This window comes from Pistacia vera, unplaced genomic scaffold (genome assembly GCF_008641045.1).
Source record: "Pistacia vera cultivar Batoury unplaced genomic scaffold, PisVer_v2 Contig1318, whole genome shotgun sequence".
NCBI classification, from domain to species: Eukaryota; Viridiplantae; Streptophyta; class Magnoliopsida; order Sapindales; family Anacardiaceae; genus Pistacia; species Pistacia vera.
In genome coordinates, this window is record NW_022195378.1 from 136,629 (window position 1) to 155,945 (window position 19,317).

Sequence of the window (19,317 nt, forward strand, 5' to 3'; positions counted from 1 at the left end):
TTAGCTTAATCTTTTATAAACTAAAAAACACAAACACCCCAGTATATAAAATTTTTGTAAAATGACAAAAACACCTCCACCCACCCACAGTGGTCAGATTCCGACCACTACCACTGGAATCTGGCCGGAATTTGGCGTTACGGTGCATGACTGATCGAATCTGACCAGTCGTTTGCCGATTTGGCCGTTGTTGACGGTCAACGAAGCCAAACTCTTGGATCTAGCTGGAAAAGGCCAGATCGGTGTATTATCGACCAGTTTCGGCCGGTAGTGCATCGTTGTGATAGATTCCGACCACTACCGATGATGGTTGTCGGAATCTGGCAACTATAGGTGGGTGGTGGTGTTTTTGTTAATTTATAAAAAAAATTTATTAGGGGTGTTTTGTTAATTAACAAACTTAGGGGGTTTAAAAAGTTTTTTAATTTAGGATATGATTTTGAAAATAAGGAAATAAACGCTGTTTTATATTTGGAATAAGGATAGAATAGTGGTGAAATAATTAAACAAACTCCTTTTTTTTATTTTTTTATTTCTCTCTTTCTTCCTCACCCATCAAATCCCCACCAACACCTCCATACCACCCCCCAGCCCAGCAGCTCCCCCTTCCAAACAGCTTGCAACAAATTCATTTCAACAAGCTTCAAAAAGTAAATTCAAATACCCAAGCAAAAAAATCTAGCCAAAACCGCAAGCTTCAAGCATTAATCCAAACAATCCCAGCTTGCTTGAGGCGGCCGTAATAGCCGTGAAAGGAGGCGATAGGGCTAGCGGGAGTGGGAGGGAAGGTGGGATTTGTTTTGAGATGGCGATCACATAAATTGCTCTGTGTTTTGTGTTTATCCCATAGTGTGGTTAAATTCAATCCTTAACTTACCTGCTAAGTTTAAAAATAAAAATGCAAAAAGTAAAAGAATCAATCAATCACAAACATTAAAGTGGTGGTTGTCTTCAAATGGATTCATCGAGAGGGAAGCTGCAGGGAGTTGGAGGGAAGGTCGGTGGGTTGGGCACCGTGAGTTTTATATATTTTTCGGGGTTTTAATTTTATTTTATTTTTAACATAATTCCACTGAATAGACAAACTTGCCTCTAATCAGTCATGAATTTTGTAACGGATTTGTACAGACGTTAGCTTCAAGGGTGGTATCTTAATCATTTTTAAGACCTTGACGTTGAGTACTTGAGCATTTGAGCATTTTAGTGTTATATAATCCCCCTAAAGTCAGCATCTAAGTTTTAATTTTTGAAACCTCAGGGGTGGTTAGTGACACGACCCATCACGACCTTCCTTATCTCATAGGCTTCGGGCGCACCCATGAGACTCGAATGATCGAGACGTGTCATGTGGGAAAACTATAAAACCTGTTTATAAATAAAACATCATAAAAATATAACATCATTTGCATATAAACAAATGTAATTGAAATTTTCACAAAATGAAATGTATGGTATCAGATTTTTCCATATCTTTATTAATCCAGAACAAGAAATAAATACATGATGAAGAAAACATAAACTTTACAGTGGAAAATAAAACATAACTATAGAATCTATGATGAAATGAAGTCGTGTGGCCCAACCTTGAGTGGAATTCACTCCTCTACACGATCACCTTCTAGACCTGGTGGAGGGAAAGAAAAACATTTGAAAACGAGAGGTGAGCTAGAAATGCTCGGTAAGTGAGGAATTGGTTAGTATGTAATAAAACATTTCAATATACAATAAAAATACTAAAAAAAAAAAAAGTACAAGGTATTACCGTTAGTGTGATTAACCCAAGCAATATTATTGGAAGTTAATTAACAATTTTGTATTGGTGTCTTATCCTACGATTGTTTTTATTCAAGCAAGTTGAGTGTCTGAGATTCTTTATTCTTTTTTCTTTTTTTGTGTGATCGAGTGTGTCCAAGTCAACTGCACGCAACTTGACTAATTTCTCGAGAATGCACCTTAATTGATCTTTCAAAACCTTGAGATTAACGTTTAGATATACCTTCCAATAGTCATCTCTATTAGAAACTGAGGTAACTCGAACTCAAGACCTTTTGAGTAATACACTTTAGAACCTTTTTCTAACTACTTGGTCACTTGGGGGTGGTTATAAGACCTTTTAAGTACGTGTCTAAGATTCTTTCATGTCACCTCCAACCTTACGATGGTGATAAGATCTTGTTTCATGAATTTTCAAAAATTGCTCCTGATAGATCATACACTCGTCAATCTTTGTATTCAATTTAGGGCATATAATATACAATCATCAATTTGTGTTTTAATAACTTATCCATAATATAAACATTTTTTCAAGAAAAAGAAAAATTTGAGACACAAATATGTATATGTATGTTGAGTAAGTATGATTTGGTAATTAAATTGAAAGATAATATTATATATTACTTACTTACACTCCAATTTTCCAGGTTGACTATAAACAAGAAATTAATCTGTGGATAGATAATACAATGTTGTCACCCTTTATTTACGATGAAGAAATGTAATACAACTGGACCACCACATTAATTGTAAATCCCTTAATGTTTTATTTTTATGAATTTGATTGTCTAAGTTGGCAAGATTTTGGCGTTTTAGAAAGAGTTGCTTGCTTCTTCTCACGTCTCAATCTCAGCCCATTGTTATCGATTGCTGTTTCTCGTCAACCTGACATGTGATGTTTAAGCTGTCATTCAATTATTCTTATTTTTCCACCAATTGCGTTTATATCTTACTCAGTAAGGCTTTTTAATTTTGTTTTTTAATAAAACCCTGTGTTTGGTCTTTTTAAAGCGAGAACATGTTAGTTTCAGATATACCATTTTTATCTCATGTGTTTAATTTTTTTATAATGAATATTCACTGATTTCGGAAATATGACCCTAACTCATTATGGACCGTTATGACATTCTATTTAAGTTTAAAGAAATTGGTTTTTACAAATCATTTAAATTCAATCAATAAATCAAATATATTTTTTAGAGCATTTTTAAACCAAGGGATGCTCATTACCCCCCAAAAAAAAAAAAAAGCCAAACATACAAGGGTTAGGATCTCACTTCGAAAATCAACTTGTGCCCTCCATAAAAAGGTCAAACACACTGTTTGTTTCTTATAAATTGATTTATTAATCTTGTATCTTTGATGTGTCGCTTTTTTTATTTATTTTTAACTTAAAGGCAACCCATTATCTTTTTAAAGTTTGTATAAAAAATTTATACATAATTTATTGTACTTTTAAATAAACAACAAGGATCGCAAATCAAACTCTCCTATATTTGTGTTTAAATTGAATAACCCAGTCTCTTACATACTGTATATAATTTCAACCCCAAGTATGTTTCCCCAAATAATATATAGTTTTTTTTTCTCTTTTTATTTGTACTTGTATTCTAAATTTAACTAAGGTGGCGTTTAATATTTTTTTGTTTTTTTGAAAACTGAATCAATCTGTCTGATGAATATGTGTAAATATAAAAGTGTGATTGATGTTTTCTTTTTTCTTTATAATAGTCTGACGGAATCTATCCTAGATTCAAACTAATCGCCCGTCAAATTCCAAATCTATTGTCAACAATTTTGTAAACATATATGGACGGAAATTGAGACTTCTCTCTCTCTCGATAATATTTAATGCTTATTAATTCATTATTTTCAAAGATTCCACCCTCACCCACAAGGCCACTATTCCATTCACGCCTTATCCCCAGTGGTCCAAAACCAGCCACAAAGTAAGACTAACCCGCGTTTATCCAATAAATTCCAACATGGTAGGCTAACCCGCATGTAGAATTCACAAATATCATGCAAGTTATTTCATAAATAAATAAATAAAAATAATGGACAATTTTTTATTATTGAAAATATAGAATTACTACTGAGATAAATTACTTTAAAGATTAATAAGTGAATGTTATATTAATATGTTTGATTAGATTGGTGAATATAAATAATTAATATGTTTAATTGGAGAAATAAAATATTATCAGAGGGGTTTTTACCGGATTGCCTATTGATACAAAATTCTACATCAATCAGCGTGATCCGATCGATTTTGCTCAGATCAGAACCGATGTGTGTATGATTAGTGAAAATCAGCGATGAATATGAATGAAATGAACTAAGAACAAAGAGATTTTTAAAGTGGTTCGGCCAGGTTAACAGCCTACGTCCACTGTGTTTTTTGTATTTGCTATAACAGTTTACAATGCGATTTTTATCTGAAATTCATAAGATTGGTACAAAGGAAAAAAAATGAAATTTAGGGGATTACAACATATTCGAATCATAATTCCGATATCCTCGCGACTAGGCGTTGTGATTGAGCAGTGATTACTGTTGATCCAGTCATTCCGCAATATCTAGGATCTGAAGTAATATGGGGATTCATTGAATGATTCATTGAATTGTTCGCGACTAATCTATGTTGGGTCGAGCTATAGCTCGATGAGCTTATGTTGGGTCGATCAATCATAGTTGTCAAACTCATTCTGGATCGAGCTGTATCCTCAAGTTAGCTCGAGCTTGGCGGAAAAATCACACACAACATTGTCCTTCCTTTTTAATATTATTATTATTATTTAAAACATTCTTTTAATCCCATACATACGAGAATTTAGCTAAAACAACCAAATAATAAATGTTTAAAAATTAATAAAATACAACTAGTCATGAACATCACCGTTAATGGCATCTTTGAAACTTTTAATATATAGATAATGTCAACATGCATATGCTACATAATATAATATCATAGTGATAGTGTCGATAGAATTTTATAGGATAAAGTCATGGGCACTCACATGAGCTTCAAAAATTGAAATTACTTGCATCCCTAAGTTTTTAGCAATATCCCCAATCAATTCCGCTATACTTGGGGGTTTTAAGTAATTTCACAATTTAAATTTTATCTTTTCTAAACTGAGCTAAGAATAATCCATAAATATCTTTAGAGTAATACTATACTGACAAACGAATTTCATAAATTTCTCTCATAAACGCGACATTGAGTTGGTTTTACCACATTAAATCATGACTTTTACAAGATATGAACGGTCGTTTCTTAGAAAGGAATGATCGTTTATTCATAAAGAACAACTGTTCTTGTATAGGGGATGACCGTTTTTTGGATGAGGAATTACTATTCTTCGAATGAAGAATAACTGTTCCATATGAAAAAGGAACGACCGTTCCATCCTAAAAAGGGTCATTACTTATCCAAAAAACGACCGTTTCTTAAATCTAATCGAAATTGTTTTGCAATCACTTTAATGGGAATTGCCAACTCAGTTGTCATGTGTGTGGTTTGTGAGCGAAGGTTCTGAGATGCGCTTGTTAATAAATATAAAAGATTCACTCGTTATAGTGAAATTACGAATCTACGATTACTCGTGTTTACTATGAAAATTTATTAACGTTAGAACAAGTGAGCGTGATTTTAGCGTCAACTAAAGGGTTCTCTTCTCTTCTCTTCTCGCTTGGCAACTTGTTAGTTAAATTACAAAAACCAGCTACAGAAAGTAATTATTACTCAACTCAGCATAGCTCACCAAAATGCAATAATAAATACCATTTTAAGCTCCCCNTTAAAGATTAATAAGTGAATGTTATATTAATATGTTTGATTAGATTGGTGAATATAAATAATTAATATGTTTAATTGGAGAAATAAAATATTATCAGAGGGGTTTTTACCGGATTGCCTATTGATACAAAATTCTACATCAATCAGCGTGATCCGATCGATTTTGCTCAGATCAGAACCGATGTGTGTATGATTAGTGAAAATCAGCGATGAATATGAATGAAATGAACTAAGAACAAAGAGATTTTTAAAGTGGTTCGGCCAGGTTAACAGCCTACGTCCACTGTGTTTTTTGTATTTGCTATAACAGTTTACAATGCGATTTTTATCTGAAATTCATAAGATTGGTACAAAGGAAAAAAAATGAAATTTAGGGGATTACAACATATTCGAATCATAATTCCGATATCCTCGCGACTAGGCGTTGTGATTGAGCAGTGATTACTGTTGATCCAGTCATTCCGCAATATCTAGGATCTGAAGTAATATGGGGATTCATTGAATGATTCATTGAATTGTTCGCGACTAATCTATGTTGGGTCGAGCTATAGCTCGATGAGCTTATGTTGGGTCGATCAATCATAGTTGTCAAACTCATTCTGGATCGAGCTGTATCCTCAAGTTAGCTCGAGCTTGGCGGAAAAATCACACACAACATTGTCCTTCCTTTTTAATATTATTATTATTATTTAAAACATTCTTTTAATCCCATACATACGAGAATTTAGCTAAAACAACCAAATAATAAATGTTTAAAAATTAATAAAATACAACTAGTCATTAACTTCACCGTTAATGGCATCTTTGAAACTTTTAATATATAGATAATGTCAACATGCATATGCTACATAATATAATATCATAGTGATAGTGTCGATAGAATTTTATAGGATAAAGTCATGGGCACTCACATGAGCTTCAAAAATTGAAATTACTTGCATCCCTAAGTTTTTAGCAATATCCCCAATCAATTCCGCTATACTTGGGGGTTTCAAGTAATTTCACAATTTAAATTTTATCTTTTCTAAACTGAGTTAAGAATAATCCATAAATATCTTTAGAGTAATACTATACTGACAAACAGATTTCACAAATTTCTCTCATAACGCGACATTGAATTGGTTTTACCATGTTAAATCATGACTTTTACAAGACATGAACGGTCGTTTCTTAGAGAGGAATGATCGTTTATTCATAAAGAACAACTGTTCTTGTATAGGGGATGACCGTTTTTTGGATGAGGAATTACTATTCTTCGAATGAAGAATAACTGTTCCATATGAAAAAGGAACGACCGTTCCATCCTAAAAAGGGTCATTACTTATCCAAAAAACGACCGTTTCTTAAATCTAATCGAAATTGTTTTGCAATCACTTTAATGGGAATTGCCAACTCAGTTGTCATGTGTGTGGTTTGTGAGCGAAGGTTCTGAGATGCGCTTGTTAATAAATATAAAAGATTCACTCGTTATAGTGAAATTACGAATCTACGATTACTCGTGTTTACTATGAAAATTTTTTAACGTTAGAACAAGTGAGCGTGATTTTAGCGTCAACTAAAGGGTTCTCTTCTCTTCTCTTCTCGCTTGGCAACTTGTTAGTTAAATTACAAAAACCAGCTACAGAAAGTAATTATTACTCAACTCAGCATAGCTCACCAAAATGCAATAATAAATACCATTTTAAGCTCCCCGTTCTCCCCACAGGCCCACACCATTCAACCCCAACCCCAACCCCAACCCCAACCCCAACCCCAACCCCATGGGCTCTTTAGAAATTCAAACGCCTAAAGACCCCGAAAAGTCCACCTCCGCCGTCGATGACGACGACCTCTCCCCTATCGAAGAGGTTCGGTTAACCGTCACCAACACCGACGATCCGACACTACCCGTTTGGACCTTTCGGATGTGGTTCCTAGGCCTTCTCTCATGCGCTCTTCTCTCGTTTTTAAACCAGTTTTTTGCTTACCGAACTGAGCCTCTTGTCATAACTCAAATCACAGTCCAAGTGGCCACGCTGCCCATCGGTCATTTCTTGGCTGCGGTGTTGCCCAAGACCCAGTTTGGGATTCCCGGATTCGGGTCGAAGGTGTTCTCGCTTAACCCGGGTCCGTTTAACATGAAAGAGCACGTACTTATTTCTATTTTTGCTAATGCTGGAAGTGCTTTTGGAAGCGGGTCGGCTTATGCAGTGGGGATTGTTAATATTATCAAGGCGTTTTATCGGAGGAAGATTTCTTTCTTAGCGAGTTGGTTGCTTATTATCACTACTCAGGTAATTTTTTTGGTTTTCTGAAAGTGTTTTTGTTGTTTTGTTAAGTAAATTGTAAGGGGGTTTTGTTTTTTAATTATGGATTCAAATTGAAGAAACGTGTTCTTGGAAATGACAGAGTGAAATTGGCTTGCTTGCTTTCTTTTTATTATGGAAGAAACCTGAAACTTTGGTTTGTTTTCGGTGGTTTAGAAAACATCTCGTTGGGAACTAGGAAGGGAAAACATGTTTTTGTTTTTAATGTTTTGAAAAATGTTTTTTTTTTTTCTTTTTTTTTGAAAATTAGGTGCTGGGATATGGATGGGCTGGGCTGCTGAGAAAGTATGTGGTGGAGCCAGCTCATATGTGGTGGCCCGGCACTCTCGTTCAGGTCTCACTTTTCAGGTACGTCCGCTGCCGTGACTCGCCGGAACTCAGTCGCTCACTCACTCTTTCCATTTGGTCTCATTTTAATATTTATTAAAAATCTTGTTTTTATTCTGAAAATTTTGTTTAAAATTAAAAGAATGTGATGAGATTTTATTTCGAAATTTGAGTGCTTACCTAATCTTGTAGGGTATATGCGTATGATATCAATTAGAGGGAATTATTTGAGTTATTCTATTCTATGGAAAAAAATATTTAAAAGAGTAATTTTGTTCTTTAAAAAAGATGCTCCAAAAGTGCATTTGCAGTGATGTGTGGTGTCAACTAATCTTCATTATCATTTCATAAATAATAGGTATCGAAGATATTTTTGAGATGGGTAGAACTAATACCAACAAAAAATTCTATTTATTGTCCAGTTGCAGCTCACTTCTTTGAATTATATATACTGTATTTTTTTTTCTTTTCTGGGTTAGACTTTGAGGAAAGAGACAAATTGTTGAAGATGGTCTAAGACTAGTAGAGTAGAATTTGATTTATGTAAATAAATAGTAAGAATATAAATGGGGATACACTCACGAATTCTGCATATGCAGCCCCCTTAAGTTAAGGTTGCCTTCCGGTGTCAAGAATATTTATTGCATTTTGCATCAGTTGAAGCTCATTTGTAATTATAGGTTGAATTGACTATCCCAATTAAATCTCGTACAAAACAATGTTAAAAGTTATCCTACATGTTAATCTTTAACAGGCTAGTTGATCATTTATAAGTCTAAGCAACCATAATTTATTTTTGCACCTCCATGCTGCTTGAATGTGACTATAACCACAATCACAAACTTTGGTTAGTAAATGTCTTGTCTTCGCTAATTTGTGGTAGGGATCTGCGAAAGGGACTAAATAAATAGTTTGTTGGTGGACTCTTTTTGGTAGAAAATGTGAATGGAACTTAATTTCCGCAAGACATAATTTCATCACTTTCACTTGTGGTGGACCTTGTCTCTGTGATATCTGAATCTGAAATTAATAATTGAGGATAAAGAAGAAGATAAAGATGATTTTATGATAACCCCACTAGTTGAATTAACTCCACTGTCTCTCCACCAGAAGTTTCAACTTTTCTGATAGTTGGATTAAGAGTAATGGTGAAAGATTTGAGTTTGATAAGTGCATCTGGGCGATGGTTTTTTCATGGACATAATGGTATGCATACATTTGATAGTCCTAAAATATGCAAAAACTAAACCTAGATGTATAAATGAAAAGCAACACAGTAGATCATCAGCTAAAATAACTTAGATAGCTATCCCTGAAGTGATGTGTGATGCTACCCTTAGAATTGATCACCAGTTCCTAAGAGTCAGACAGAGGGCTGGCATTTACATGATGGTCATATCAAAAGAAAATTATCTAATTTTTGAAGTACCATTAGCTTATAGTTCATTTCCTTTATATTATAATGATGATGATCTTGTTTATGGTTCATATATTTGAAATAAGCAGAATTTTTTTATGGATATTATTGATTATTTGCATGGTATCTTGTATTTGAAAGCTTAAGTATGTGTTGATTTATTTACCACACTAATTCTAGAGGAGCTTCAGAAACAGAATAACAAATAAAAGTGAACCTATTTGACTTTGGTGGGATAACACATTAATTTGGTTGTTGATTAATCTTTTAAGCCTCCATACTATCCTGTGAAACTCTCGCCACTCCTAACTGGTGCTGTTATTAATATCTAGTATGCTGTATCTATCTAATTTTTTGCTTCATCTCAACTTCAATAAAACCTAACAGTTAACTTGTATCTCCTAAATGCTATAGTCATTAGTTTCAGAATAACATGACTAAACTAAACCATCTAAAGTTTTCTTGTTAATCAGCTCCAAGTAACATGATTTCTCATCTAGGATCTCCTGTATCTTAACATTCCATTTCACAAATTTCAAAATTATAGAAAAGATTAGTAAGTCCTTGCTGCTCAGCTCCTATAACTCAACTAATGTCTACAAAAACCCAAGTATTTGTTTTATTAATATATAGGTCACTGTCTAATATCATTTTGCAGGGCTTTGCATGAGAAAGATGAGCAACGCATGACACAGGCAAAGTTCTTCCTCATTGCACTAATTTGCAGTTTTTCATGGTATGTGGTCCCAGGATACATATTCCCAACACTTTCAAGCATTTCATGGCTCTGCTGGGTATTCTCGAAGTCAGTCATGGCTCAGCAACTTGGATCAGGAATGAGAGGACTTGGACTTGGAGCACTGACTCTTGACTGGACTGTTGTGGCATCCTTCTTGTTCAGCCCCCTTATTAGCCCTTTCTTTGCCATTGTCAATGTCTTTTTGGGCTATGTACTGATAATTTACATTGCAATCCCTGTAGCTTACTGGGGCCTGGACTTGTACAATGCTCATAGATTTCCCATTTTTTCTTCACATTTGTTCACGGCAGAAGGTCAAAAGTACAACATATCTGCTATTGTGAATGACAACTTTGAGATAGATCTAGTGAAGTACCAGGAGCAAGGACGAATAAATTTGAGCATGTTTTTCGCTCTCACTTATGGCTTTGGTTTTGCCACCATTGCATCCACCCTAACTCATGTGGCTCTCTTCTATGGAAGGTAATATTTTATAATGAGAGTAGGAGTTGTACTTAAATTCATTCATTATTTAATTGTTTGTTTTTTAAATTTAAATTTTTACTGCACTTCTAAATATGTTTGAGAAACATTTATCTGAATATTATCATTTAGAGTTGACATTTTCAATTTAGCACCATATTGAAAATGAGCCACTCACTATTTGCAACCATTTCATCTTCCAATTTTACTGACATGTGTGCTAATTTCAGTCTAGTTCAGGTTTTTGCAGTGTGATTTATTCACAGTACTACGACCAAATGAATTGCAACTCCTCTCTTTTAAACAGAGGGAACAATTAGAAACATCATTTTGTAGTCAAATTTTTTCATGTTATCAAATTTTTATTTACAACTGTGATCAACAGGGAAATCTATAATCGGTATCGTGCTTCGTCCAAGGGAAAGGAGGATATTCATACAAGATTGATGAGAAAATACAAGGACATACCTCCCTGGTGGTTTTACATAATGCTTGTTGTGACACTTGCTGTTGCTCTTGTTCTATGCATTATTTTGAAAGATCAAGTTCAGATGCCTTGGTGGGGACTCGTCTTTGCTAGTGCCATGGCCTTTGTCTTCACCCTTCCAATTAGCATCATAACTGCCACGACAAACCAGGTAATTGGGTTAAACTATAACCGTTTCCTCATAACCTGCTAAAGAGTGTAAACATCAACATTATTGCTAATATTATGTCTCACTTAGTCATTCAAGTTCTGTTCCATGAAACTGATTTCTTAACATATGCTCAAGATACTGTTAAAATTTGATAGTTCAATTTAAATAAAGCTATCCAATAAGTTTTGCAATTTAATGATTGAAGATGGTCATCATGGCTTCCTTCACTGTTAGTAATTAGTATCTGAGATTCTGAGGCAGCACTTATGCAACCTTTTTGATAAAGAAGTGACATTTTTTTATATCAATGCTCTGTTGCTCCATGTACAGACACCAGGGTTAAACATAATTACCGAGTACGTAATGGGTATTATATATCCTGGAAAACCGATTGCTAATGTATGCTTCAAGACTTATGGTTATATAAGCATGGCTCAGGCCATCTCCTTCCTCAGTGATTTCAAGCTAGGGCACTACATGAAGATCCCTCCAAGATCAATGTTCTTAGTTCAGGTACATTTATTATCTACCTATTAAATATGTAATACTAATAAACTGCAGATGAAACTATATTAAGTAATCTATTCAGATATTATCATGACACTAAAGATATGCCAACAAACATCTTCATGGAAGCATGAAGTCTTAAATATATGATTGACAAGAAACTTTATATCCCCTATAGACTAGAAGTATAATTTTCTTTCAAGCACTACATATCCCAAATCATATCGAATGGTAATATTACTGAAGAGAAGCATCATGCAGCTGCTTGCAAAAGAATTTGATGTTAGCACTTGTAATTAGAGACAAGATATGATTATTCATCGATGTTGGTATATTACAACAATGTAAGACCATTGTGAACAAGTGAAAATACGAAATTATGAACTTTTATAGTAGCAGCTGTATTAGAAGAAAGAATGAACATAGTGAAATATTTGAGTTTTTTTGACTTCTACCCTATAAATCATATGGATAGCGTAACAATAGAATTTATTGGCCTTAGTTGATAAATCAACTCTAATATGAATAATCTACTTAATCTTAGTTTTCCACTTATTTTCCTTTCTTGTTTATAAGCTGATGCATGTCTTCTCTCTGTTGCTATATTTTTTGTATGAATAGTTCATTGGAACAATTCTTGCTGGAACCATCAACCTTACAGTGGCATGGTGGTTGCTGACCTCCATTGAGAACATATGTCAAGATGATCTCCTTCCTGTTGGCAGTCCCTGGACATGCCCCGGTGACAGAGTCTTCTTTGATGCATCAGTGATATGGGGTCTGGTAGGACCCAAACGCATCTTTGGATCACTAGGAAACTATGCAGCCATGAATTGGTTCTTCCTTGGTGGTGCATTAGGACCAGTCATAATTTGGCTATTCCATAAGGCCTTCCCAAAGCAATCCTGGATTCCGCTAATCAACCTTCCAGTCCTTCTGGGAGCAACAGGAATGATGCCACCAGCAACTGCAGTTAACTATAATTCTTGGATCATAGTTGGAACAATTTTCAATTTCTTCATATTCCGGTATCGAAAGCAATGGTGGCAGAGATACAACTATGTTCTTTCTGCAGCTCTGGATGCTGGGGTGGCGTTCATGGCAGTGCTACTGTATTTCTCAGTAGGTCTGGAGAATAGAAGTCTGGATTGGTGGGGCACAGCCGGTGAACATTGTGACTTGGCAACTTGTCCAACAGCTGAAGGCATAATGGTTGATGGTTGTCCGGCGAACTAATGCAGCAGCTAGCAATGCTTAATAGTGTTTGTATTTTTTTCTGTCACATTTTTTTTTTTTTTGCTATGAAAGTTGCACAGGATAGGATTAGCAAGTATTATAACAGTGTTGTCACAAAAGTGAAGAGTGTCAAGAAGTATTGTATGTATCACATTGGCTGATAATTTCAATTCAAAGTTTAATTCACATTTTAAGATCCTTCTTTTGAACGAGCCTATGATTTTGTAATTTCGATTTTTCTGGCATTAGAAAGTTTATCATTTCAAAACTGCAACCAGGCGCAACTTCAATTTGCAACCATTGTGAAGGGTGTCAGGTCAATATGAAGAGACCACCTAAGGAGAGCTTGAGATAAAATGATGTGCAACATCAGCTGGATCTTTCATTAGTCAATTAGTAGAGTAGACAAGCTGATTATTCCGTAAATTCTGGAATAATATGAAGTCAAATTAACTCAATTAATAACTTATGCATAATTGCAGTCATTTAAAAAAAAAAAAAAAAAAAAAATATCTCCCACATGTTTTGTGGTATAAAGAAGAGGCCGCACCAACTTCATCCTTGAATGTAACAAGTTTTAGTAATGTAGGCCATTACAGCTTAGACCAGTAATGTTATCATTTGGTAGAGTCAATTTCTTGCTGTCCATTAGAATCCCATTGTTCAACATCATGCTATTGCCCATAGGGGTTGATCGAGTCGGGGTACTCCAGAATTTTTGGAGGAACCGAAACTAGCCGGTTCCCGAAATATGGAATCGGAATCAGAACCTGTTGGTTCTAGTTCGTAGTATGAAACAGGTTCCGGTTCCGGTTCCTAGTATCCAGAACAATTACGAAAGGATCCTTATTAGTTTAAAAAATGACAAAAGCACCTTTAAAAATTACAAGTAAACCCCATTTGTTTACCAAAATACAAATATGATTGATTATTTTATTTCAGATGGCCCAAATACAAATCATGAGATTTTTTATTTTAATAAATTCTTTAACTTTTCTTTTAAATATTTTAAAGGATGCAAAAACCTACAAAATATCAACTGTTCAACAATCGATCAATTTCATGGATTAATTTCTTTTATTAAGATAAAAATATGATAATACTTTTAGAAATAATCCTTGTCATTCAATATAAAATTGAATCTTTATAAATTAATACGAGAGAGATAATCAACTGTAGAGCTAGGTTAATTAATTATGATTCACATTTCGTATATAATACATGCCACGTAATTAATGAGTTTGATTTCTTTTTTTTTTCCAAACTAGCTAACTTACTGGCACGCCCTTGTAAGTTGATTTCTTTATTTATTAATTTATATATCAATAAAACATTTACAAATCATATGGTTTATAAAACCCAATGCACTCACACCTAAAAGTTGATCCCACAAGAATGTGATGGTCTGCATTAAAATTAAGAGTTTTCACATGACGTCTGTTTACAAAAATACAAACATTTTAAACTAGAATACAACTCCAGTCTGCAGTAAAAATAACAAATGTTCCAAGTTCCAATTCCAAATGTTGTTCCTAAAATTAAAATTACATAACATTTTAAAATATAAAATAACATAACAACATCTCATGCTTCCATATCGGAAGAATTCCCAATGGATATTCCTTGTTGAACTGCTCTAAACTCTGCAAAAATAAATATAAGAAAATTGATAAGTAATTTATTATGTTAAAAACATTGAATACAATTATTCTATATATGACAATCATAAACGGCTTAAACCAAATATGCCAAATTGAAATCATATTGTTAAAACAAAACAATCTATGTAGGAGAATGAATTTTGAAATGAGTAATACTAGCCTTACAAAGAGGCATACAAAGAGACAAATCCAGTCCTTAAAAGAAGGGAAAAAGAGAGAAAGTTTAAGGCTGGATTTGTCTCTTTATATGCTTCTTTGTATGCCTCTTTGTAAGGTTAGTGTTACTTGAAATTGACAAATGCAATTATTACTCTTTTGAAATTGACAAATGCAATGATCTTTATATAGTAGCATGGATAAGATAAGATATTCCACAAACAATCAATTGACTTTCTAACTTTTTAATCAACTTCATCCAAACCACAACTTATAAGTAATGCGAAAAATGAAAATGCAACTTTATTCTAATACAATCTAGAAAGAAATAATTGCAGAAACTCTCATCTAAGCTAAACTAAAACAGGAGGCTGCTTCGGCTAAATTTGACTAATCTCTGTAATTTATCTATTGCACATTGCATGGGCCAAAAATTATATTGAGCCTGACGAAGTCCAATAAAGAAATAAGCATATTACGGCTCAGTGCCATAGCTCAATTCTGGTTGGGCGTACGTTTAAATCTACTTTGTGAACTGACCACTTTATGACTTGGGTTATCCTACAAGTTAAGCTAAATCGGGTTTCAAACTATTACCCCACAACAGTCCCAGAATAAGAATTAGAATCCTCTTTACTTTCTACTTCAGTTTAGATCCAAGATCTTACTCGAAGTGGTAACCCTAATCCGATAAAAGCAAGTGATAACATTTCCTTCCTAATTAAGACTCATCTACTAAATAGGACTCAGAGTTCTACTAGGACTCCAACCCCTTTGATTCACTATATAAACAAAGGCTAGATTTCTCATTATTCATTCAAAAATAACCCATAGCTTTAAGCTCTCAAAGTTTTTACTCCCAAGAACTGCCATCCCTCTGGCCGTAAAGCTTAGTTCCAACTAACTTTACCACCCTCAACCACCGCAAAGCCTTGCTCTGGCCACTTGGCCTTAGTCTAGCTATAGTTGTATTATTATGGTAAACCCTTCCTGCTCTTAGCCCTATTAAAATACCTTCAACCTCGCTGACTTGAGCGTCGGAGTGTCTACGGCAGACATCACACTGGTATCACCCAAGCCTTCATGTTCTCTTTCCTTCTTTGAATAGGTCCATCAGATTATTAGTGACTTGCTTCACACAAAATCCATCCCTTCTGAATTATCTGTAGGTTTTACTGTCTACAGACACCACTCCGTTTCACCCAATCCACAAATTGCATGCCACCATAAATATTATTGGCGCCTGCTTTGGCAATGGCCCAATGCTGCTTTTTCCTTAAGAGATTCCAGTCCGTTTATAATTTGATAACGACTGTTAATTTCTTTCTAAATACCAGGAACTATATTAGAATAAGCGTAACACAAGCGAGTGCCTTTCTTTTTTTTTTTAACACAAATGTCTTTGATTAATAGCTTAACAAACCAGAAAAATTTCAACGGGCTTCAAGCAAACCCATTTCATTTCTTTTGTCAGCTTCTCATAAACATTCACCAAAAAGGGAACTGATTCAGATTATAAAGCGGAAATTTTAGATTCCTCCCTCAAATAATCAAGTGAAATACACCAAAATAACATTAAATCTCAACTGGGTTCTTTAGAAACAAACCAAAGGCAAAAACAAATAGGAAATTAACACATGCATGCCATTGGAAAGCGAAAGAAAGAGAGGGAAAGCACCTGAATGAGCTGAACTGGAAGTTGATAAGATAATAGAAGGAGAAATTACAAGGATCTGGTGGTTTAGTTCGATTTTAAGGCAAGAAAAACCAGTAAAATCCCGAAACCAGAAGTCTAACCACTCGAATGAGAAACAAACCTACTCCTAACTGAAGCAAGTGCCACCAGAAAATCGATTTCAAAGATCGGCGAACTTCACCTTTTTCCCCCTTCTTCCCCTATTCGTGAAATTACAAAATACAAACCCTAGATTAAGACTTTTGTTTTAGCTCTTCTGATTTTTGTTTTCACATGTATAAGTAAAAATTATAGAACAACCCCCATAATTTAAGAATTTTCATGTTTAACCCGATTCCTAGCAGGGTAACCTATACCCAAGTTCCGGTTTCGGTTCTTGGTTCTTGCATTATCGGAACTAGAACTGGCCAGTTCCACAAAATGGGAACTGGAACCTATCAGAATCGATTCCCTGGGTACACGTCGTGTCTGGTTCTACCCTATTTTCATGCTCACCCTTATTGAGGACAACGTTGCAAACCCACTAACGAAAGCTCTGCCACAACAGAAGCATGATAAACACTTAACATCGTCTGATATTAAATACATGAATTATTAGCTATATTGCAAGTGGGAGATTATTAGGGTAGGGGCCCTAGAACCAATCTAATTGTAGTAATTGACTACTTGTAAAAAACATGTTGATATTAATAAAAAGTCAATTTAACTATATCATTTAGTTTAGATACATCTTGATAGATGCCCGTAGAATGGTAAAATTGTGACAAGGGTATCAAGTGCTTTAAATCTTGATGGTAAGAACCCTATGATCATATTAGATGACCATTCTAAAAATCGTTCGTCGTCACAGTATTATCCTAAAGTAAGGGTATAGAATAATGCAGTAAAGCTATCATAGCGTTGAACGACTCTATCAAAAGATAGTAATAGATCTTACATGTTGAAGTTGTTTGGTGACAACTTGGTGCAACGCATAGGTGCTTGCAATTGACAAGTTCACTGGATAGATCCACCAAAGGATTATGGTAACCCTAGTATCTAGGGAATATATCCTCTAATGGATGGTGGTGCATATGATCTTTAGACTTGAGATCACCAGAGCATTGTGTGTAAATATGGGTGTAGTTTGATGCTGGCCTAACGTAGTCCTATTTAGGGTTATCAGTACAAGAGTGATGGGCTATATTGAGAAGTACACTATGGCTATGATGGATTGATATATGATTCATCACTCTTTGGTACAAGAGATTTATCAGCTTAGCAATTCGGTAAATGACAACGACCGCAAAACTGTAGCCGTAGTGGAATTGAGTTGGTGCTCAAGTTCGATTTTATTAAGTCGCTAGTTTGATTACCGAATACGAACATATCAAAGTAGTATATTTGAAGTTGATATTATTTTTATATTTCAAACCTTGATAAGATAATAGTTGATGAAATGATTTGATTGCACGGTAACCATATTGTTGACAAGTAGCTAATACGTTGAATCCGAATTTATGAGGTGGTCATGATGCCTAGCTAGAGGCTAATTTTGGTCTGTGTGTAATGAGACAATTAATTGACTGTTAATTACCATATTACCCATTGTTGATATGATAAGAAGCCTACACACTTAAAAGACAATTTAAAGAAGATAATGAATAAGGGCAATTTTGTCATTTCAGGATGAAGGGGTATTTTGGTAAATCTCATGATGTAATTAAATTTTCTAGAAGGTTTTTGCCTATATCCAATTTTATATTGAATTTAATTTGTAAGATTACATATTTATCTAAGTATATATATTGGTGTATATATGTTTTAAATGAATAAATAATTATTATTTAAATATATATATATTGGTGTATATGTATTTTAACTAGTGAATTATTATTGTATAATTAAAACAATAATAATAAAATACCAATCTGACTTTTGCTTGAGCACTAAGTAAAGTCTAATTATTTATTTATAAATAATAGATATTAGTGGGGAATATTCTAGGAATATTTTAAGGGATGTTAGGGTTAGAGTTTGCCTATAAAAAGGGGCACTAACCCTTATTTTCTCATTAGCTCATCTTGCCTCCCAAGCTCAATGTTGTAGTGAGAAAACTTCTCTTATAATTTTTTCTTTCCTTTTTCTTCTTTGAACCACCATTCTCAAACTAGCAAATTGATCGTGTGTGGATTCTTGTTTTTGTATGGATTACTGTTCGTTCACTTCTCCTTGTGAAGTGGTAGCATTTTCTACAATCAATTGAAAAGGAGTGTCCAATCGAAGGTATGGTTATAATGAATGTTTAATCTTATGTATATATTTGTCTTGAATAGATTATTAGCATCAATCTATGATCTAGGATTATAGGTTTCGAATAAATTTGTTGTTTATTATTCTGCACTTTATTTGATTAAAACTCTACACTACCATCACTGATACATTCACAATAAGACCACGACACCAAACATTGCTGAGAAGGATCTTCCTCCAAGACCATGTAGCCCCAAAGGTAATTCGAACTTGCCAGAATGACTGACCACGGAGGAGAACCAAATGAACCCAAAAGGACCAAATAGAGAAGCGATCATTACGAA

The 19,317-nt window shown here is 34.3% G+C and overlaps 1 protein-coding gene across 1 annotated transcript; it reads left to right on the forward strand.

Annotated features, from left to right (window-relative positions):
* Positions 1 to 7,190: 7,190 nt before the first annotated feature.
* On the forward strand, positions 7,191 to 13,232 carry LOC116122126 (oligopeptide transporter 4). Its single transcript, XM_031408032.1, has 6 exons — positions 7,191 to 7,848; positions 8,132 to 8,229; positions 10,284 to 10,847; positions 11,233 to 11,485; positions 11,816 to 11,998; positions 12,614 to 13,232. Exons 1-6 carry the CDS (start codon positions 7,336 to 7,338, stop codon positions 13,226 to 13,228), a joined length of 2,226 nt encoding a protein of 741 aa, XP_031263892.1. The 5' UTR covers positions 7,191 to 7,335; the 3' UTR covers positions 13,229 to 13,232.
* The last annotated feature ends 6,085 nt before the right edge of the window (positions 13,233 to 19,317 follow it).

Excerpts from the sequence above, each read along its gene's own strand:
- LOC116122126 (XM_031408032.1), top strand. The coding sequence starts at position 7,336 with ATGGGCTCTTTAGAAATTCAAACGCCTAAAGACCCCGAAAAGTCCACC. Across the intron at positions 8,230-10,283 it reads GTTCAGGTCTCACTTTTCAG|GGCTTTGCATGAGAAAGATG; the intron begins GTACGTCCGCTG and ends ATCATTTTGCAG. Across the intron at positions 11,999-12,613 it reads GATCAATGTTCTTAGTTCAG|TTCATTGGAACAATTCTTGC; the intron begins GTACATTTATTA and ends TTGTATGAATAG.